General features: G+C 36.7%; 1 protein-coding gene across 2 annotated transcripts in view; it reads right to left on the bottom strand.

The window, feature by feature from the left end:
* The window catches only part of Alh (coiled coil domain containing protein Alhambra), a 51,472-nt gene that overhangs the window by 14,294 nt on the left and 14,050 nt on the right, over positions 1 to 23,128 (bottom strand). For both annotated transcript variants that reach the window (XM_074095047.1, XM_074095037.1), the window contains exons 13-21: positions 20,114 to 20,235; positions 19,659 to 19,737; positions 16,439 to 16,534; positions 10,600 to 10,665; positions 8,228 to 8,340; positions 6,316 to 6,461; positions 4,343 to 4,447; positions 4,174 to 4,210; positions 1,483 to 1,642 (exon numbers count right to left, since the gene is read on the bottom strand). In XM_074095047.1, the coding sequence (XP_073951148.1) occupies positions 1,483 to 1,642; positions 4,174 to 4,210; positions 4,343 to 4,447; positions 6,316 to 6,461; positions 8,228 to 8,340; positions 10,600 to 10,665; positions 16,439 to 16,534; positions 19,659 to 19,737; positions 20,114 to 20,235 (924 nt within the window). The remainder of the gene's footprint in view (positions 1 to 1,482; positions 1,643 to 4,173; positions 4,211 to 4,342; positions 4,448 to 6,315; positions 6,462 to 8,227; positions 8,341 to 10,599; positions 10,666 to 16,438; positions 16,535 to 19,658; positions 19,738 to 20,113; positions 20,236 to 23,128) is intronic.

Genomic DNA, 23,128 nt, shown 5'->3' with positions numbered 1-23,128 from the left:
TGTGATGGCGTCTCTATTTGTTTTGTTCGAATAGACGGAGACAGCATCACATTTAACCGTCAGTTAACACTAATCAGGGGATGGTGAAACAGCCCCTTAATCTTTCTCGTGTCTCTCCTCCTTCTGCCAAAAAGCTAAAAAAAATATCTCTCTCAAATCTACCCTTTCCCTCCATTTTTATCTCACAATGTTACCAGTGTTGAAATCTTACATACTCACATTCGTTCAGGAGTCGCGTGAATTCGCGACAAGAGTTTCAATAAATACGAATCCACGAATTGTCATTTCTGCTGAGGCATATAAATAAATAAATAAATATCATGGGACACTTGACACCCATTTTGACTTAGTCCCAAACTAATCAAAGCTTGTACTATGTCTACTAGGCATCGGATAAACATACTTCTATAGATAAACTCATATGAAACATTTAAAACCTAGAACGAACATTCGTATTATTCATACAAATACCTGCCCCGGCCGGGATTCGAACCCGAGACCTCAAGCTTCGTTAGTCAGGTTCTCTAACCACTTCGCCATCCAGTCGTCCAAATAATATATAGTGCTATTCTCCAATAATGCGAGGAAATAAAGCAAAATTGTTAAAATATTAAGTTAAGCTTGTGCGCGGTTTTAACATTTTTGCCTCTTACTTTCCCGCGATACTTGTTTTTTAGTGTTCCGTAGTCAACTAGGAACCTTTATAGTTTCGACATGTCAGTCTGTCTGTCTTTCCGTCAGCGGCTAAGCTCAGAGACCGTTAGTACTAGAAAGCTGTAATTTGGCATGAATATACATATCAGTCACGCCAACAGTGAAGTTTTTTTTTTATTATAGTACCTCCCATAGACGTAAAGTGGGGGGTGTCTTTTTTTTCTCGACTAACCCTATAGCGTGGGGATCGTTGGATAGGTCTTTAAAAACCATTGGGGGGTTTTCAAGACCATTTTTCAATTCAGAGATCCGTTTGCAGAGATGCGTTTCATGAAAATCGAGCGTCCCCCCCCCTCTGACTCCCCCCAAAAAAAGTAAGAAATTAAAATAAAAATTGGCGGGAACCTTGCGAATTTTCCGTGGTAATTTTTTGAGAGTGCGAATGTAAACTCACAAAAATGGAATCATCGAGTGCTAGTGACATTTTCTTTCCTATTAATTGCTTAGCATAAGTTTTTTTGTTCGTCTAATATTCCTGAAATAGTTGAAAGGAAAGCAGATTATGCACCTCGCATTAAGTAATTTATATTGCCCTCGTGCTTTTTAAAGCCCTCGCTGTCGCTCGGGCTCCAAATCGGCACTCGGTGCTATAATAAATAACTTTTTGCTTGGTGCAACAATCTACTATTTTTATTTGTGACAGTCTATAAGGAAGAACTTCGCGGACTATGTTTGCGACAAATAGGCGGACATTTCCGAGCATATTGGAGACAATAAAATTATAGAGTATGAATTTCGGGCAAACAATAGATAACCGTGTGTAGTTACCGGCGCGGCCTTGTTGATGAGCGGTGGCGGCACGAGCGGGTCGAGGCCAGCGCCGCTGGCCGCGTGCGCCGCCAGCTCCGCGGTCAGCTGCTCCTGCAGCCGCGCCGCCGCGCCGCTCTCCGGGTTCAGCTCGTTGCCCAGCATATGCGGCGCTGCCAACCTACACCCAAACACACACTTGTTAGACCCCTAACTTCGTGCGCGATCCTTCCTAGGAATTAGACGCGGTGGCGGGGGCGAGGTACTATAGACGTCAGCGGGGATTGAGTCAGAGGGGTAGCAGGTAGTAAAACCGCGCGCAATGCACACACGGCGCTCGCATTCAGTCGCGGCCGCGCAGTTGAAGCAGCTACACGGTGTACAGAGGGTATTTCACAAAACGTTCGATGCACACGAGATTATAAATGCGGAGATGAATCGACAGACAAAGGAGGTTGTGTTGTGTATAACGTGTACAAATATTTAAACGACGCAGAAATTAGTTGTTCATCCGAATGTGTCAATAACATTAATTTGGCAAGAACTGTCTCTGAAGCCACTGGTTTTTTGCTGACCAAAATTAAAAAATGGTTAAAGACCCTAAATTGATGTAAATACAGCGCACCAGCGTATCTTTAAATCGCCACAAAAAGTCATCATCCCGAAAAATAATTGACTTAGATAATTTCGCGGGAAACGTCTCATACATTTAAAAACTTCACAGTGGTACACTGTCATGAAGTAACAACAGTTTTAACCGTCTTTCTATTTCCTTCTCTTGATGAAGAAACTTTAAATTAAGCACTTATTTTGTGCTCTTACTTTTAGGTCTCTAGATATATCTTTGGCAAATTTATCTACGTGTGTAATCACGCGCTGATTATGACGTGCTACCTCGCCCCCGCCACCGCTTTTCATTAATAGGGACGGTCCCGCACGAAGTTGTTGGATGGGCTATTGTAATCTGATTAATTAGGTAAACATTTGGTACGGATCATGTAATGGGCGGGCCACAATGCTCGAAAAGCAGATAACTTTTGGGGGAGAAAAGTCCTCGAGTGGCGACCACGAACCGGAAGACGAAGCGATATCAGGCCGCCCACTAGGTGGACTGACGGACGATATTGTGAGGGCAACCGGTGGAAGCAAGTGGCGAGTTGTCGTTCATTGTGGCGTTTTAAGGGGGTGCCTTTGTTCAGCTGTGAACGTCTTCCGGCTGATGATGATGGTGGTGATGTAGTGTTGACAATGTAAGTACAATCGACAAAAAAGCTCATATTAAAAATGTTTTCTTTACAAATATTTATTATTTTCTTACAATGTTTTAGAAAAGCACTTTATATTTCTCGAAAGACACTTGAATTGCCTAACTATTTACAATTCACGTGATGCTCGGCTTGCAAACTACGTCGTCAGGCCATATTACTTTCCAAGCCTCGACAAAATTGTACTATTATTGTCTTTCGTACAGTGCTGCTGTCACAACTTAACAAGGACCTACGAGTTTTAGACTCGACAGCCAGTAGTGAATCCTGCTTCCTACTAATTTATGAATGCGCAAGTTTTTATGTGTGTGTGTGTGTGTGTGTGTGTGTGTGTGTGTGTGTGTGTGTGTGTGTAGTTTCGTTACTCCTTCACGCTTTCACGCTTCACGCAAATGTGGTATGATCCAAAACCCCATAACGATAGACAAAATATACGCCAAAATCACGCTACCTGTTCAAGTGGATTTTAGTCTATATTTATTTTATATTCCAGTTTAAAAGGGTCTAATCATACGCTTCACGATAGCTAGATCTTTAATCTTCATTGTAATGTTTAGATGAAGTGGGTCTTACCGAGAACTTGGTTAGTATGACAAGATTTAGCAAGTCTATTTGATGCATGGCCGCCGAAATTATGCGTTTTTGGCCAAAAGTGAAAAACAAGCAAGATTCAGGAGAGGGATAGCTGAAGCACAGAATCGTTAGAAAACTGAATACTAGCTCCAAAATATGCTGCGCCATAGAGCTTTCATAGATATAAATAATATTGTTCCTGGATACTACAAGTCAGTAGATTTGCACTCATATTTTGTAGTCTAATTTTCATAAATCGACCGCACGTTTGCGTCTGACGGCAATGTCAATATTTTCGTGGAGTTCTATAAAAATACGGTTAACATATAAGATAAATCAATTTATATTTTGATCGGTATATAAAAAGCTTTCAAGTGTTGTATTCTGTTTTTTTTTATTAAAAGCTTTATATTATATTTTATCAGTCACAACTCCAGTAACAGAAATTAGTAACCAACTAGGTATATTCCCACGGGATAGGGATAAAACCTCGAAATAACAACCACTGGGCTTAGTCATGAAATTTGGCATAGTTGTTTCTAAATATTTGTTGTTGTACTTTTTTATTTGCAATAAACTATTATTATTATTATTAATGTAACGTCAATGAAAATCATGATATCATTTTCGGTAATTCCTACGGTCATTTTTGTTTGTTACTTCTTCAAGCTAGAATGGCTGTACGGATTTCGATAAAATTTGTAATGTAAATATTTAGACATCTGGATATTACCTTACACTACTTTTTATCTCGATATTTCCCTGGGAATTTTGTAAAATGCCGGAATTTCAATTCAACTGCTGTCTCTAATGATTTACGGGTGCAAAGCCGCGGGCAAACATTAGTATGTACTTTTACAATTTGTGAACTTACTTTGACTCCAACTTAGGCTTCAACGGTCGCTCCGAACCTGAAAAGAAACGAAATGTATAGAGCACAGGTCTTGATTTAATAAATTTAATTAGCGTTCTCAAAATATTCTGTAAGTTTAGAATAATATTATTGTTAGCAGATGTTGTCACATAATTGGCGGGAATATTACTTGGCGAGCTCGGCGGGGAGTCCTTGATGGTCTCCTGGTAGATGGGCGGTGGCGTGGGCTGTGGCTGCCGGCGCACGCTGGCCAAGCTCTGGACAGCTGCCGCCTCTGCATCACGTGGGGACATTGCATACATTATGTCTGGCTCGAAAGACACAAGATAATCCCACGGGCCATCCATGAAATGGGCCACACCAATTTTTTAAATTTTTGCTCCTTCCTCCATTCCTTCTCTTGTTTATACTATTACTAAGAAAACCAGATTATTCGTATGTCACAAATCTCTCCTAATGTGTACCGTTATTTTTATGGATGACCCCCTGCACACATACTTGTATCGACTATCCTCGTTGTTTATTAACAGTTGCTAAGCTAATGTTAGGTACGCTTTTTATACGTAAAAATATTTCAGCAGATGATTGAATTAATTTGACTGGACATCTCTGTAAATGTTGATCAGGATATTTTAATTATGATTGACAAATATTTCCTTATATTGCATGCCTTGGTCCATATTCAAAGTGTACCGCGTCAAAGGCGTGGCTACACTTTGAATCAAAAAATGAGATGGAAACCTTCATAGGGGCATTCATATATAAACTGGGGCGTATTGCATAATAAAGTACAAGCTAATACTATTAGTGATTTGGTTGTAACTTGTACTTTTCTGTTGCATAATAAAATATGAGTGATAAATATACAAGTGAATAAGTACAAGCTAATATTACATATTAGTGACTTTGGTTGTAACTTGTAAATTATTGTTGCATAATAAAATACGAGTAACTAATATTATAAGATTGCTTTTTTGGAATCTTTTTGTATTTTTTATTTCAATTCCAAATTTTTACTTTTACGGTCATCCCGTAAAACCTAATATTATAAGTGCATTTTATTAGTTTTTGTTGCAATAAGAGTCTAAAAATTCAAACTATTAGTTGTAACTTGTATTTATTACTACGTACCTAAGGACCACGGTAGTTTTGAATTACTTACAAGTGATTTGGTTAAGGTCTAATCGACGAAAAATGTTTAATATTTTGCATTTATCCGACGATAACTAACGATGATGTTTGTGTGTTGTATGTTTGTCCGTCTTTGACAATGAAACGGAGCGACGGATCGACGTGATTTTTGGCATAGTTTATGGACTAGAGAGTAACAAAGGCTACTTTTAATCCTGGACAAATGCATATATGTATCTTTGTTGTTACTATTATACTAATGTACACTTAAATAAATTATTAGAATCATCAATATTCTGATTATCCCTGATCTGCGTACGCGGTACCTATCGGTATTATTTTCATTATCGGATGTAGTTTCTGGAATAAACACAGCTAGTGTAAATTGATCCAAATTACTGAACAAACCATTTTCGCAGTTAGAAATTTCGAAAAAGTTTTACGTTGACGTTACTGTTTCTGCCAAGATTTTTATTTTTCATTGCAAAGTCCACAGACGGCCAAAGGTTTACCTCACTCAGCCAACTAGGTTACTTGTAATTTTGTGTTTTGCTAATAATATTAGTACGCTTATTACAAGTTATCAAAAATATTACTTTTAAATAATGATGAATTCACTTGTAACTTGCTGCCAGCCTTCTGGGCACAATGAACAGCGACGGTGACCTAGGAGGGATTTTTTATTTATAGGTTAGGCTAGCTTATATATTTTTGTACATAGTCAGTCATATTTTTAAATGTTTAATGTATTGTGTTTTATTGCTTATTGTTATAAATAAAAGTAGAATTATACTTTCAAGATATTATTAGTAATTTATACAACACAATTTTCTAATATAATTAGTGAAAACACAAAATAATTATGCAACACGAAATAATACAACTTGTAAATTGCTAACTAGTAACTTGTATTATTAGTCTAATTATGCAATAGGCCCCTTGTGAAATATTTAGAACATGGTGAAATGCCCTGGTGAAATAATTTAAAGACAACCTGTATGGAATACTTACGAATAGAAGATGTGGGATTGTTGGGTATCGCGGCGATTGAAGAAGCCATCGCTGCGCGTTTTTTATTCCTGATGGTAACAGGCATAGGTCCCATACCGCTGACGGACATGCCAGCATCTTTGCTGGTGCCAGGAAGGCAACTTACGCTGTTGAAAAATATAGTATACGATAATTATTTTGAAAAAAATATAACGACAGCAAGCGCAGCGTATGGTTCCGTACTCTACTAATATTCAGTCACTTATGAAACGCACATAAAAACAAACAATTGACTGTATTAAATCTACCTTTTATTCAATATTTAAAAGTATGATTATTAATAACTACCCTTAAGTTAACTAAAAAATAGTTAAGTAAAGCTAAAAAATATAAAGTAGATATTTAAATACGTAACCAACATAAGATGAGCTCACATAACTACGGTTACGCATATCCTATAGAGTTCAGCTTAGGTTGGATATTATATATAAAGGGCGCCGCGAGCCTGGTGCTCCTGGTCTTGCCAATGGAGGCTATCGCCGAATGTAGGTCCGACACAAGACATTTTAATAAAATAGAAGAGACTGGCATCGGCACTCCGATTATGTGGTCAGGAGGTGCCTTATACAGGCACCGTAAATGACTTGGGTGTCAATGTCAGGACTCTCTCATTGAAGCAGCACGTCGCGAAGTCATTTATCGCGCTATAAGTGTTAAGTCAATGTATATAGCAGGTATTCTTTGTAAACTGATAAGCAGTGAAAACAATAACTGACTGATGATTCTAAGTCGACGCGAACGAAGTCGCGGGCATAGCTAGTTGTTACATATATCCGTGCCAAATTGGGTTCCTTTTTGCCATTTTGGCTACGGAACCCTAAATTAAGATACTTTCCCTCCATGTGGCATAGCAGTGGGATATTCTGTATAACAAAAATACACGCCATATGTATGCAACGACGGGACGGTTGGACGGACAGACAAACGGACGAATCGGCAGACGGATCGATGAATAGACATGGCGGAAATATGAGGGTTCCCTAAAAATACCTCATAATCGATTTTACCAAATACTTATATATGTAGTTAGTCTAGTTACTGAGTGTATTTAAAGTATCGTTGACAAAAAAAACTTATTAAATAACGATGGGATAGAGGTAAAATGTATTTTACGGAAAATATATATGGCAAAACGTCACTTTAGATATATTGTAAAACAGAAAAAAAATGATTCTGTGACAAAATATTTGCATAAGTTACTACTGTTACAAATATAATACTGTGACAAGGTTTTCATACCTGTCTGAAATAGTGCATGCATTTTGAATATTTGTCTAAATTTTATATCAGGGTTTTAAGCAATCTTTAATTAGATAGATTAAGTGAAGACCAATTCTGTCTATTACTTTCACTGGACTATAATATAGATACTGTATGGGTGTACTGCTGTTCCGGCAAAATATTTTTTGCCAAATTTCACTTCCCAGAAAACTTATCGCAGTAGTTCCCAAACGAATCTTTAGCATATTAACATTTCGCATTTTATTCATTTGGTTTAAAATAAATTATCATTTGGCATAATTTTACATTGTCAAGTTTTATTATGACAAACGTTTATGAAGCCAACGTTTTCTTTTGGCTAATATTATATTCCAAAAATTTTTTGTTCAAAATGACACTTTGTACAAGAACCAACCACAGAAACCAACTGCTACCAGAAAAGTAGGTTAGGTTGGGTTAGAACTGCGTTCCCCACAGACTCTAGCACCATAAACTACTAATGATAATTTGAGTAAAATATTTTGGGATGAGTTAACTACTTTGGTTAAAGTTTTTTGCCCATACATTAGTAATCCACTGTATGACCATCAGACCAAACGTTTATTTAGATTGTCACTAAAGATTTAAAATAAAATAAGATTACGACAATTACCTGGGCTTATTTGGATCTTGTTGCATTTCGTAAGAGACGTTTAATCCTCCCCAAGTGCTGCGGCCAGGAACTGTGTGCGGCGAGTGGCTGGCCATACTTGATTCCATAGTGGCCTGGGAATGTTACACTTAAATTAGACCGATGTCTATGGCAACAACCATTACTGAATGGGGGTTAGTTAATACTACCAACTTAGTGATAAGAAGTAATAATATAATTACCTACATGTAAAAATTTACTTAGGTAAGCAAAAAAATACTATTTAAAGCATGCTTTGGTGTTTAACAAAACTATTGGTTAGGAAAAAAACAAACCAAACATATTTTTCCACGTAAACGCAAAGAAATGGGTTATAGGCCCTACAATACAAAAATACAAAAGTCTAAAAATACTTCAGTAATCAAATAATAACTGCGACTTTTATTATTCAATTTAAATTTCTCATTTGACTTAAATTGACGGAAACACAACATGCTGCACGCCTACTAAAATAAAAATTCTCATATTGTTAACCGAGCACGTCAGTTTACTATTTGTTAGGTTATATTCTGTTGTGTTTAAACATGGGCTCCTTACCATTGTTGATAAATAGAAAAAATGTTTCTGACAGCCATGTTGATGTCACTCAAATCTTATTTAATAAAAGTAAAAAAGGATTTTACACTAAATCACTGTAGTTCGCTGAAAATAATGTCAGTTTCATTCACGAGAACGAAATAAATGAGCACGCCTTGCTGCGAAGGGAATGGCAGCAGATGTGCCCCAGCGCGGCGTCGCGCGCTAAGCGGGTATGCGAATGCGACTGAGCGGCGCTGCGCTGCGCGGCGCGGGCGCGGCTCCGGTCACATGGGGCGAGCACGCGCGGGAAGCCGTGCGGATGGGGGAGCAGGTACAAAACGGCAACTTTTAAGGGTGCCAAGGGAACTTTTGTAAGAATATTCACAAATGTTAACACAGCGGTACACGTTGCTTGACGAAATCGTAACACGTGATCAAAAATTTGAAACAAACACAGAGGCCTCGTTACGTCTCCGTCTAGAATTTATATTTGCGAAGAATTTAAAATTCAATCATCTCAATTTTATTCAGGTGTATAACACGGTTATAAATTTATACAAATGTTATTTTTGTCGATCAGATATACGATACGTCACTCTGTAACAGAGCGTCGGTTTAAGACAACATTTCTTACTCGTGTGAATCAAACTGTAGTTCAGTAATTGTCGCGATGCGAAGCGACAGATGAATATAAAGAGGTAAAGACAGAATGTTCAAGAGGTTTATTAAATGTAAGATGTAGAAGGCACAATACGGTATTTGACTATTTTGTATATGTTTTATAAATTAAAACTACACAATGCTGGTTATCGAATAGAAAAACAATTTTTAAGCTACCGTTACAAATAACAAAGTTATAAAGGTCTGAAATTCAAGATTAGACAGAGAAAGACATACTGGCATGTGACGTCACACGCCATTACCGCCATACTTCCTGCATAGAAAAAAGCGTTTGAGAAAGAGACAGTTATATAGATTTTTCAAAAAATTACTATAAATCCAATTTTCAACCGATTTAAATTTTCTCTTCACTAAACACTATCTGTTTATCTATATTTTCATAATAATATTAAGATATGGCAAAATCAGGAGTTGTCAAATATCGTATTGTTTCTTCAAGATCCCTTAGAGGGTTAAGTAAAACAGGATACAAATGTGTGATGAAACTGGTTATAGAACACTGTAATTAACTGCTCTGTGAAACTGTTATGATATATGATCGAACATGATGTCAATGTGATAAAAATAGTCCTTATAGTACGGCTGCTGATCTGAGAATGAATTTTGACATAAAAACAAAGTGCTGAATATGAAAGTACAGTGGATATTCGAAAATTGATATTTTGAATTGAATTTTTAAACGAACCGAAAATGAAATAAAGAAGAGGTTACAAATCAACAAGGCTTGATCAGCCTTGTTACAATACCCGAGTTCAGTACAAATAGTGAATAAAATAACCACAAGGTACATCCAATTGGGTAATAAATAAAATTAACGTTAAATGTTTTATGTCGACTGAAATTAATAAAGGCGGGGTTAAAAATTAGGATGCGTTCGATTAATATTAAATAGAAAATAATTTTGACTGTCTCAATATTCAAATTGAAATACCCTATGCTGCCATTATTTTTCTAAAATAAAAACTGAATTTTACTAACACGAACCAGGTTTTCTAAGGGAACTCAGGTAATAAGTTGGTCTGTGGTAAAATTAATAGCAATACGTGGAAAGTGAGGCAAGATGCAGAAAGTGTTAGTGTAATAAATAATAGGTTGTTGGTATAAGAAATAAGCCTAGTTCAAGAAACACTTGCCTGCTTTGGGGGCTGGTGCTGGTGGTACATATGAGACAATCCAGACATCTCCGGTGGCGCAGAAACCTTTTACAAACGTGAACAAAATTTATTAAAATTCCGTTAATGTTGAAAAAGGTAGCCTACGCGTAATTTGAAAGCATCAGTACAAAAGTATTTAAAATGTTATGATAGTTTTAGGAATTGATTAGACGTTTAACTATGAATACTTTGCAGTAACATAACTAGAGACAGCATTTAGTTCCGATTCTATGACCCGTGACCCACAATTCACATAAATTTACTATTCGGGAACATTTAAAATTTTGTTGCAATACCTAGACCATTTTTAAACTGGTAAGGCCGAAGAAAAATAATTTGCGGTCTACATTGTACATCATAAATTGATTTAGGTAGCCCTTATCAATAAAGTCGATGTGAAGGTCTTTAATTTAATGAGAGTTAGGTACGCTGGTAAAACCGCATGCAACCAAATAATAATAATCTGTATTATTTTAAAACGACTTCTTACAAAGCAACGGACAATGAAGTTTGTTCTTTTAGGAATTGTTATTGCAGTTTGACTAACAGCACTAACAAACATACGAGTTAATGAACTAAAATACTGTCTTTGCTCACACGCGACCTTATGGTAGCTAAGTTTATGCAAGATATGCCTAGATAGGACTAACTTAGATAGGTAGGTGTATTTAAGATCGTTTTAAAGGTTTCATTGTCATAAATAATGGCCAAAACGGAACCCTTAAAGTTTCACCGTGTATGTCTTTCTATCCTTGACCTGGCTCAGAGCCTCTAAGTACTAGAAATCTGAAATTTGGCATGGGTGTACATATAACCGAACCGAACATAACATAACATAAAGCAGCTTCAATTTACGGCATCACGTCTTATTGTGCCGTTAAATGATGCGAGAAAACAGGAAGATTAATGAACTAAAAAAATTTCCTTGCTCACCCGCGACCTTACGATAGCTAAGCTTATGCAAAATATGAATTAGAATGCATGGAGATAATTAGATACAACAGTATGGGGTCTATTATTAATGAGCAGGTAAATTTAGTTTCCTCTCCTTTGCTACGGCTTGGATCTAATTTCAACAATGGTAGTTAATAAAACATGCCTTGACAGTAAATAAATAAAAAATCAAGTACTTTTGAAGGACGGTTAAATAATTTATTAATAATTTGTGGGTAGTTTCGTTTTGTTTCATAAAATATATGTGGGTACTTGAGGAGTTACAGTGACAAATTAAAACGGTGGTTGTGGTTCGTTAGTCTAACAACTGGTAGCATGGTGTACGGTTGTTTCACTCTGAGGATGAGCTCTGGTTGAGTTCGAAACGCGTCAGTGTAGTGTGGTGGTGGTGATAGATGGGTTTGTGTGATTTGTATGTGTTCTTACAGTGTGGAGGTGGAGGAACTGCATGAACACGCATATTTTGCATAAGCTTAGCTATCGTAAGATCGCGGGTGAGCAAGGAGATTCTTTTAGTTCATTAATATGGACCTCCGCAAAGTAACACCTGATTCAATAAACAGTAAGATTAACAACGATCATTATTACTTTTCGTCGGTAAGTTGATTTCTTCATTTTGCCAAAATATTTCTGAAGTAGGAACTGTCATTAAAATTGGTTAAGCACTTTCTTGAACGATTCCAGCCCAAACACGGCTTAGTTATATTGTTCTATAACAGAGTTAAGTATTTTAAGTCCGTTAAAATGCCAAACCTTCTGCTTAATGTAACAAATACTTTTCTGAAAACCGGATCAAAATCCGTTAGCCAAACGCGAGACAATCGCGTACATACATACATACAGGTCAAACTCGTAAGTCGGTTAAAATGTTCTTAGTGTAACAAATACTGGTTTCCGAAAACTATCATTTGATTCAGAAATTCGTAAATAGTGAAAAATGTTGACGTAAATAGGTTTGGCTGTCTAAAACGACTATTTACTTAGAAGGACACCAAGAGGTAATGTAAAGGTAAATGATATATTTTAACGCATTCACTGCCACCTACGCATATGTGCGTTTTCGGAACTTCGCCCAGTGCCGCTGTCATAATTATTTATACAGTGCGTCGGTGGCACCTGTGGAAGTCAGGTGGCGGTGTATGTGTTAATAACTAGCCGTTAGCCGCGACTCCGTCCGCGTCGAATTCAGTTTTCACTATCCCGCGGGTACTATGCAATTTTCAGGGATAAAAACTATCCTATGTCCTTCCCGGGAAGCAAACTATCTGTATACCGAATTCAAAAGAATTCGAATCTAATAGTTCAGTACAATTAGCTGTAAATTTGGCAAAAATTATGGAGAACTTTTATCTATCAGGTAGGTTATAGAGCAAAGTTAAATTTTATCTATTACGTTTATGATAAATACCATTAGATTCTCATATGTTTTCCTGTAATCTATAGGTATAGAACTATTTTCTGTATGTTTTTTTAAGCCCTACTGGGGTTTTGAGGAGATAAAGGACGGGGAAATGGTCAATGTTCACCTATTTTCTTAAATAACATCAAAACTGATTACTTCTAAATAATGAAAAATATATATTTGAGATTTTCATAATGTACCCTTTCATTTGATATGTCACGATATAGTTTATACATAGTTTGGGTCATCAATTTACATAGGTGAACCAAATTTCAACTTAATCGGTCCAGTAGCTACGGAGCAAATTGGCTATGACAGACGGACGAATAGACACAGACACACGAGTGATCCTATAATGGTTCCGTTTTTCGTTTTGAGGTACGGAACCTTACAAAAGCTCTAAAAATGTACCCCGAAACGGAACTAAGTATGATACGTGGTGAATGGTGTGTCCAAGTGTGGTCTGGAGAGTTCTTTTGATGATTTTTTTGTTTAGATTCCTTCTTACCTAGGTATTGAAAATTCGCTACCTACAGGTACAGGGCCTTTTTTCTGCCTGAGAGAGATTGCAAATTGCAAATAAAACTAGCTAACTTATCTTCGGCTTCGGAGCTGTCGGTAGGCCTTCAACAAGATGGAGCGACGACCTGGTTAAGATCACGGGATCGCGTTGGATGCGGAAAGCGCAAGACCGGTCTGAGTGGAGAGCCTTGGGGGAGGCCTACGAGTATGTCCAGCAGTGGACGTCTTTCTTTTATTATCTTCCTTTAAACTTAATTTGTATTTTTTACTAACACTATTATTATTTATTTATTAACTATTATAACATCTACTTCAAAGATAGGAGAGTAGATAACATTTAATTTTGCTCTATAACCTACATATCCTGAAAGATAAAAGTTCTCCATTAATTTTGCCAAATTTTCCATACATTTGAATTTAGTTTTCTTAACCTATAAATCGGTTCACCAGTTTAGACGTGACGAAGTAACAAACTAACAAAAAGCTTACAAACTTTTGGCATTCATAACATTAGTAAGATTTACGGAAAAATTACCTACATAAACATAACGAATAAAAGAGGATAACTATCACAGAGAGCTATGTAGGCTTTACAAGTTAACGAATAATAGACGAAAAAAAAACTTAAAATTTAAGATTTAGCGCACATAACTAATTAATTCATTCCGAACCCTGTATTGACCGGTACTATTTTAATAATGAAGTTTGGTTGTTAACAATCAGAAAGCTTAGCATTATTAGTAATAATGTTTTATGCGAAAAGTATACGGGGAGATAGGGCTTACAAAATGTCCTCTACCTAAAGCAGACACATATACTAGTAAAGATGTTCTTATGTTAAATTGTATGACTGATTTAGTAATTCGTTGTAATCGTTGTCAACTATTGTTTATTTAACTTCTAGTTATAAACTACAAAACAATTTCTTACAGTCTATCTGGTATTTCAAAGGCCTCTCTAAACCCGCCTCTCTTTTTTCGAAAGCAACTTACTATGATTATATTATACCTTAAAGAATATTCAATTACAACTTAGACGCGATTAGGGAAACGACATGCAGTTAAAATATGTAAATGTATGGGGTATTATCAGATCCATCACAACAGAGAAGTGCTCTAAACTAAATCTTCTATGAATATGAATATGGCATTATTTATTGTTACAGGGTGTTCGGTTATTTCGAGCGTCTTGTCTGTTGCGATATTGCGAAACTGTCTGACACGCAATAGTAGAATCTGTCCATGAGTCACACAGGCTAAGCTTTGAGAAATAATCTCAATGAAGTGACATGCATAACCTGGACCTTCAGGGCCGGGCCAACAAAGCTGTTAGTAGAGCTAAATAGTTAAATAAATTAAAGCGTTCAAATGATTTCTTACAATATCATGACTTATGCTTGTTTATATCTGACAATATTTACCATAGATAAATAATAACATCCTTATTCATAAAACATTTGACTTCATAAAGTACAGTCAAGTGTTAAAATATGAACTTATTTAAAGTTTCAATAATAAGCACCACAGACTCTTATTCCGACGCAATAAGGCCGTAGTAACATATTTTAGAGTAGTTCTACTATAGATAAGTACTTGCACTTGACTGTACACAAGTAAGTATGTATTTTTTTATTTGTTTTCGGAGAAACATAAGGCTTTTTTTAATATCCGCCTATGAACATGAATAAGAAGGTTAATAGAAAGGAAAGTTTCGCTTGTGCCGTAATCCACTAATATCGGCCAAACTGGATTTGTTAGATAATTTTCACAAACGCATTTTTTTTGAGTAGCGATTTTCACATCGCGGTTTTTCAAGATCGCAAATTTATTTATTCGTCTTTTATCATGTAACGATTTTTCATGAAGCGTTTTATATATAATGTTCGTGTTTAATTTTTTCCCTTATTTTATTACCAGTAGATTATTCAGCAGAATTAAGCAACCCACGCCTTATGTCGACCCCTTAGTTTAGCGGGGCTCCTATTTCTGGGCGGTCTGCCCTTCAGGCATCTGAAGATACCTAACGAACCTAACCTACCTATTAATGTTCAACAATGTGGTCACTAAGGGGTAACGATTTGTTCGAACAAAGATTTCGAGTAAAATATCTATCAAATCACACTATGTTATACTGATAACGATAATAGTTGCGAATAATAATCTACTGGTTAAATAAGCGAAAAAAAATAAACGCCAATATTATAAAACGCTTTATGAAAAATCGTTACATGAAAAAGACGAACAAATAAATTTGGCGATCGTTAAAAACCGCGACGTGAAAATTCGCTACTCAGAAAAAACACGTTTGTAAAAATTATCTAGCAAACCCCAAGCTGATAGATTGCTTTTTGTTTCGTCACAATTATTTAACACAAAGCCATGTTATCCTGAGAGACCTGGCGCCTCGGGAAACACACAACCGTTATTTTACTGTGGAAGGGTCACAGGTACGACACAGGTAGAACACACATTACGACAACATCCTGGTCAAAAATTGTTAGACACATTTATTAAAAAAAAACAGGTTCCATTTCGATTAAGTATCAGTATCAACGATTAAATATTTACATTGGTTCATACATTGTAACAAGAAATTCAGGTAGTTCAGTGTTGCGAACCCTACATTCTCACCTTTGTTATGGTAAACAACTGGACTAAAGTATGCAACCCGGTACACAGACAGCTCATGGTTAAACGGCATTTATACAAACCATGTCAGTTTATCAACGTCTTGCTTGGATTAAATTTATGTATTTTTTAATCTAGTTTAAATTTTGATATGTTTCTCAGGAATGGAGAAAGAAACAAAAATATTTAAAAATCAGACGGAATTGCGATAGCGATTGTATGAGAGGACCTATTAAATAGATTTATGTGTCACAAAAAACGCCAAAATAAAATAAAGGTTGTGCGTAGACCCTCGGGATAGTTGGCATTTAACCTGTGCGTGGGCGGTGAGAGTGAGTCCGCGGCTGGTGCAGGGCAACGGCACCGACACGAGCAGCGACGCCGGCCCGTCGCGCTCGTTTTTCCCGCCCTACACAACCCACGCGGTTAGAAAGCATCCGAAAATTTTATAATAACACCTAAACCCGCCGCCCTAACATTTGAGTGCCGAACGGCAATGAATTAGCCGAATCATTCGCGCACGTTGTGTTGTGTTGCTGAACACAAATTAATTACGCATTGCATCTAGAAATATTGTTATGATCCAAGTGTTTTAAGAAATTCTTTAAGTATTTATTTAATTTTCATTTTTTTTTTATTCGACTGGATGGCAAACGAGCAAGTGGGTCTCCTGATGGTAAGATATCACCACCGCCCATAAACATCTGCAACACCAGGGGTATTGCAGATGCGTTGCCAACCTAGAGGCCTAAGATGGGATACCTCAAGTGCCGGTAATTACATCGGCTGTCTTACTCTCCACGCCGAAACACAGCAGTGCAAGCACTGCTGCTTCACGGCAGGATTAGCGAGCAAGATGGTGGTAGCAATCCGGGGTTAATGATGAAAATAGTGTTTAAAAAAATTATACAGTGTTCAAATTTATTTCCCATTTACGATCTTAACATAATATTGAAAACTTTGACTTCGGGATTATAGTTTTGCTATAGATAATTAAAATCGAGTTCAAGTTGCGTAATGAGGATGACGTTCCTTTGTAGTTGTCATAGCTTTGCTGTAAAAAGCGGGCATGAAGTTTTATCTGTACCGAACTCCTTTATATTAACTGCCGGCAGGTGTCCAAAGATTTCTGAATTTCAATCGATACTGCAATATAAGTTAATTTTGACTTCCTTGGACCATTTTGTTTAAAAGTCTGAGAGGGACCTGACTTTTATAAACAGAGGTTTGTAATGTTTTATTTTTTACTATTTCAATTTGTAATTAATGGCTCTGGTTTAAAGTACAGTCATGTGTAAAAATATGAACTTACTCAAAGTTTCAAAAATAAGTACCAAAGGCTCTTATTCAGACGCAATAAGGCCGTAGTAACATATTTTTGAGTGGTTCAAATAGATACTTATTTTTGCACTTGACTGTACACTGCTTGGAACTAGTTAAAGTCCGAAACCAAAGATGCCACGCGACTATTAGCACTAATGCGGGGCGAAATACTTAAACTACTTTAAACTTATTTTGCGACTAAAACAATTACAGTACCCGGCGAAAAAGATTGCACCTCGGTCTCCGGAAAAACACTGGCGACCGTCCATCAATCATGGTATTTATTAAGTGTCGTTTTATATCAAATACTAGATGAAAACCCGGCTTCGCTCGGGTAAAATGTGGACTCATAATAATATTATGAAAAAAAAAAATTGCCAGTGTAACGACTGTCGTACTTATCGAAAAATCTGACGTATGTTCGCAGCCTTAATATTATCAGAAACGTACTTTCACAGCTAACCTACGTATCGGTATTTCACGTAGATATTTCTCCTAAATCTTATTTGCCCATGACTATGATGTCTCTGTCTCATAAACAACCCGTATACGGTACGATTCGTCTGTACGATCGATCTGATGAAAATCGACGAATCGTACCGTGTGTGGGGCCCTTAAGAGGTCACAATGGAGAACCAAATGCAAACCTGTGACACCTGTGACACGTGATGACGTGACACTAACGCCACTTTGATGTGATGACTTTGACATGTTTACTTCGCAACGCCATTATATACTTAGTAATTTATTCAAGTTTATATTGAAAATACTCGATAATCCTAATTTTCCGCCTACAAGTTATCGACTCGGACTGGCTAATTTTTTACGCTCTTCAATTTGATGTGCATTTCGTTCGAGTCTACCGTAGACCGGTACGAAATTATTAATATATAGAAATACTGCAACTTTATGGACTTAAAGGCTGACCAGAATTATAAAAAACCTCGCCATATTGCGGAAAACCAATAGAACTAATTTCATGCACTGGTATCATTAAATTCAAATGTCATCTGTCTATTGCTGTCAAAGTTTAACGTTGTTTGCGCGTGACATTTTAAAGAGTTATTTTGTGTTTTTATGCGTTAAAATGCCGAAGATTATCCATAACCATGGAAGGAAAATAATTCATAGTGTATAAAAGTATTTGTCATAGAAAAAGTTAGGATTAGAAATATTCCTTTAAATAACATCACCGTCACCGTTATCAATATGACTGCTAGGTACCTATAGAAAGTGTAAAGAATGTTGCAATATAAAACGTAGAAGTGCTGCCCTCGCCTCGCGTCAGGATTTTTTATATTCCTGGTCAGCCTATAATTAGTTTACGTCAAAATAATGACATGTAAATTTCGGATATCTATAGAGAGCTGTTGCAACTAAGTACTACAAAAGGATAGTTCCCTTTTTCCTAAAGATGCCATCGTACAATTTAAATTTTTGGGGAGTTTCAACAACTCTTTAATATATATTTTCATCTAAATGCGTCCGTACTCTACCTGTATGTACAACGACTGACAAACGTCACATAAGTAGTGTGTGACAACGCTCTAAGACTACGAAGCCGAAATTAGGCGAGTCTCTTTCCAAAGACCGATGTGCAATCTTTATGGCCAGGTAGGTACAGTAATTACACCTTAAAAAAAATTGGAAGTGATTCTTTTTTTATTATTTATTTAAAGTCTGAATTTTTCGACACGTTTGAAGCATAATGCTTTAAATACATGCTTTTCTTTCCGTGGTAAATAATATGTATAATGTTAACATAATGTTGCAAAGCTGCACAAACATAAATAGAAAGCAAAGCTTATGGCATGTGGAACGATGATACACATAGGATGTTAAAAATAATGCAACTAGTTACATCAAAACAATTCCGCTTTTCTTAAAAAGGTTCACCAAACAGATTTTTCTCGCCTAAGATAAGATTTCTATACGTGCAATAAAATATCTGCCCACTTATTTGGTTTTAGGAGGGCGAGCATAAAATATGGCACCAAAACCTTGCTTAAGAACCATGTACGGAATGCTACTTTATTGCACATGCTACTAATTAAGGATGACATATTTCATACTTAAAACGATTTACTGGGTTACCATACTAACTCAGTATATTTGGAGTAAAGTAAAGTACTTTAGGGGTTTATAGCTTATGAAGCCGATCACTGTCGACGGTGTCGTAACCTTGTATTACCGTAAATGAATGTACTAACCTGCGGTTGAGATGGCGACCTGATGTTGGAACCCCCTGGGTTCATCCCGCTGGGACCTGGCATTGGACTAGGTAGATGCCTGGAATTGGGGTCAAAATACAAAAATCGATGCAGTGTTACAAATTTTTTACCGAACTTGGCTTGACTAGCTGTCGTGTTAACTTGGCAAGTTTTTATGTTGATTATTATCTAGATATTTGAAATTGTCTTTGAATCTACACATCATCGTCATAGTTCAAATATTTATACACGTGTAATCGATTTTGAGAGGCCTGTGCCCTGCAGCGGGAGGTATGTTAGACCGAGATGATGATAAATCGATTAACTATTCAAATAAAATATAAAATGATACACCAGGCCATCTACACAATGAAATATTTTTGAGTCTAGAAACTATTGCAGTTTTTGATTGAAGGCAGACCGTTAGTATCCATTATCTTGAAAAGAAGATTTACCTGGGGCTAGGGTGCGACGCTGGGCTGTGCGCGGGCGGTGGAGGCGGCGGCGGCGGCGGCGGCGCGGCGCTCACGCTCGAAAAGTGTGCTATGGGCACGTTCTCCTGAACTTCAGTCTTCGCCTAGGAGACAAGCAAAAGTTTTTCTTTATTATATGATGACTTGGCGAATATAAGCAGCACTTGGTGACTTAAATTTTTCACTGTGGGTTACGTTTACATCGCTGCAAAAACCGCCCTGGCGACTTAATTAAGCGCTACCGTTTAGCACGCGTGTATAGCGCTGTAGAAAGTTACTTTTTTTTAAACACGATTTGCACCTTATACAAGTAGTAGCGCTCTGTAGCACGAATTCATATGACTGAACATTCTAAGTACTCGCGCGCGCCCTAATACCCAAGAGACCACACTCTCAACAGGTCCTTCGGTAAAAATAATGTTCTTTATTATGTTTCGGAGGACGTTGCGTCTATATATCGGATGTACAGTCAAGGAAACTGAATCACGTACCAGGATGGAACCTTTTCATATTAAATTTTGCTAAGATTTTTTTGGCATATTTATTAGTGTTAACTGACGGTTAAATGTGATGCCGTCTCCGTCTATTCGAACAAAACAAATAAAGACGGCATCACATTTAACCGTCAGTTAACACTAATCAATGGACGGTGAAACAGCCCCTTAAGGTGGAACGATTTCCATACTAATGTATTAACACAATCATGTGCGCTTGAAAGAATAATTTGAAATTAAAATCACATCGTTTGACTTTTATTTTGTTCTTTATTTGAGGCATTTTTTATTTACCTAAAGAAAGCTTTTGATTAATAGCTTAATCTAGATGATTATTTTAGTTATTTTTTGTCAATGTGTGAGTGGACGGCGACAGTATCGTACGCCAACGGCTCGGTTAGTAGTGTGTGTTTCAGCTACGTTGTCAACTCGCTGACAATTCGATGCTAAGCGACGTTGCCAGATTTCGTTTGATTTGTCTGATCAGAATCACATAATTACCATTTTGAAGCTCGTTTAACTTTTTTTTAAATATTTTTGCTGGCCATAGGTACAAAGTCCGTCAGTCAAAAGACTGAAGTGCAACGAACAAATGTATTGCCAATTCTTTGGGTTTCCGACAGAAATTAGGAAGAAAATCACATAACATTAACGTAGTAACAAATAAGTACGGAAAATTGCATTAACGGATTATAAATTAGTAGTGATAAAATCAGATAAAGGCTGCATGGCTTGTGGCTTTTTCCATAAAATAAAAATTTAAAATATATCAAGTCAAATGTCAAATTCGTCAAGTCATAATTTTTTGTTCGTTTGTTGTCATAGGTTGTCATGATATTTTAAACTAATGGAGTAATTTTTTCCTAAATTAAATTATCGTAATTTGTCCTCGAAATTGGCCGGCTTATCATTATCTATAATCTATAATGTGAATGCAGTTATATTTTCAAGTATTGAACTGAATTATAATTCACATTGGAAACTATGAAGCCACGAACTTTGCGAAAAAAATACATAAAGCATCAATACTCTGGTCTCGAAAAAGACGCATTATAAGGAAATTAAAAAGTAAGTACAGTAGAGGCTGAGTACAACATACAACTTCCACCACCCCCGTGGGTACCGTAGGAATCGGCTGAGGGATAATATCAGAAGATGGGTAGCAGCGTTTTCCAAGCAACCCCACATCATATACTTACTACGCTCGCCAACCCGCTTATCAAACGTGGCGAGTATTGGCAACACGGGAAAATATGGGGGAGGCCTAAAGTCTCAGTTTCCATGACCGTAGGTGTTTAGGACAGATTTTTTTACTGATTTTTTTTTTCCAAGTCCCCAGCCCCTTGGTAGCGGACTAACTTTTGAGCCTCATATCTCGGTAATTTTGGAGTTCAGAGAAAAGTTCATTTGACAAAATATGCTTCTTCAAAATATGTTTTATTTTCATAATAAAATATTTAATTACAGAGTGAAAAACACTGTCATAACATACATTGTTGGCTGGTGAGCTGTGTACGAGACTGGCACAAGACTGGAAAAGTGGCGTGAAAATGCAAGAGGCACTCAGCAGTGGTTGTATGTGGGCTAATTTAATTGACTGATGTAAATAAATAAAAATAAAAACTGACTTAGTGATGGACTTTTTTATTTGTTGTTCAATAGAGCCTTCGATTACTACCCAACCAATTAAATTTGAAATAAAAATAAACAAGTCTAATTTCATATTTTCACGTGTTTTTCGTTGAAGGAAAATATCGTGAAGAAACGTACACACACCTGCTATATAATTAATGGTGTGTGCTATATTTCAATTCACACTGGGCCTGCGTTGAAAATAACGCCCAAGCCCTCATTGTGAGAGGAGGCCTGTGTATGTAGGTATGTATAGGGATAATGATTATGACTAATTTTCTCATAGTATGTAAAGTGTATTGTAAATAAAAAATAAATAAACAATCGTTGAGTTACGGGCAAGGAAACTGAGTCACGTACCAGGGTGGAACCTATGTGCTACTAATGTCATGTTGACATCCCATACACTTGCCAAAGAAATCACAGCGCAATTGAATATGAAAAGGTTCCACTTGGGTTCCACTCTGGTACGTGATTCGGTTTCCTTGACTTTGTAAAGGCGAACTTATCCCTCGAAGGGATCTCTACCAAGCAACCCTTGAGTGGATGTGAGGAATTATAAGTCTCATAGTACTTACTGTAGTTGTGCTGTGCATATTCGGATTTACCAAAATTTTTAAAAAAAAATGTTTGTGCCTAAATTAGGTCTTATAAATTTTTAGCTACACATTTCAAAAAATATTAACATCATTAACTGAGAACAATAATAAAAAACAATAAAAAATTAAATCTTACAACGGGTTTGAACCCGAACTTCCTAAGCTGAGGGTAGGGTAAACTCTAGCCTTATGCAACTAGGCCAATCTGCTCTTTGATCATGAGAGCGAAATTAACAAAGACTTCTGTTTACAACAAATTACAAGCATGTGTG

Source organism: Choristoneura fumiferana, chromosome Z (genome assembly GCF_025370935.1).
Source record: "Choristoneura fumiferana chromosome Z, NRCan_CFum_1, whole genome shotgun sequence".
NCBI lineage: Eukaryota > Metazoa > Arthropoda > Insecta > Lepidoptera > Tortricidae > Choristoneura > Choristoneura fumiferana.
Note: the sequence above shows the minus strand (reverse complement) of the source record. Positions and strands in the feature narration are given on the sequence as shown.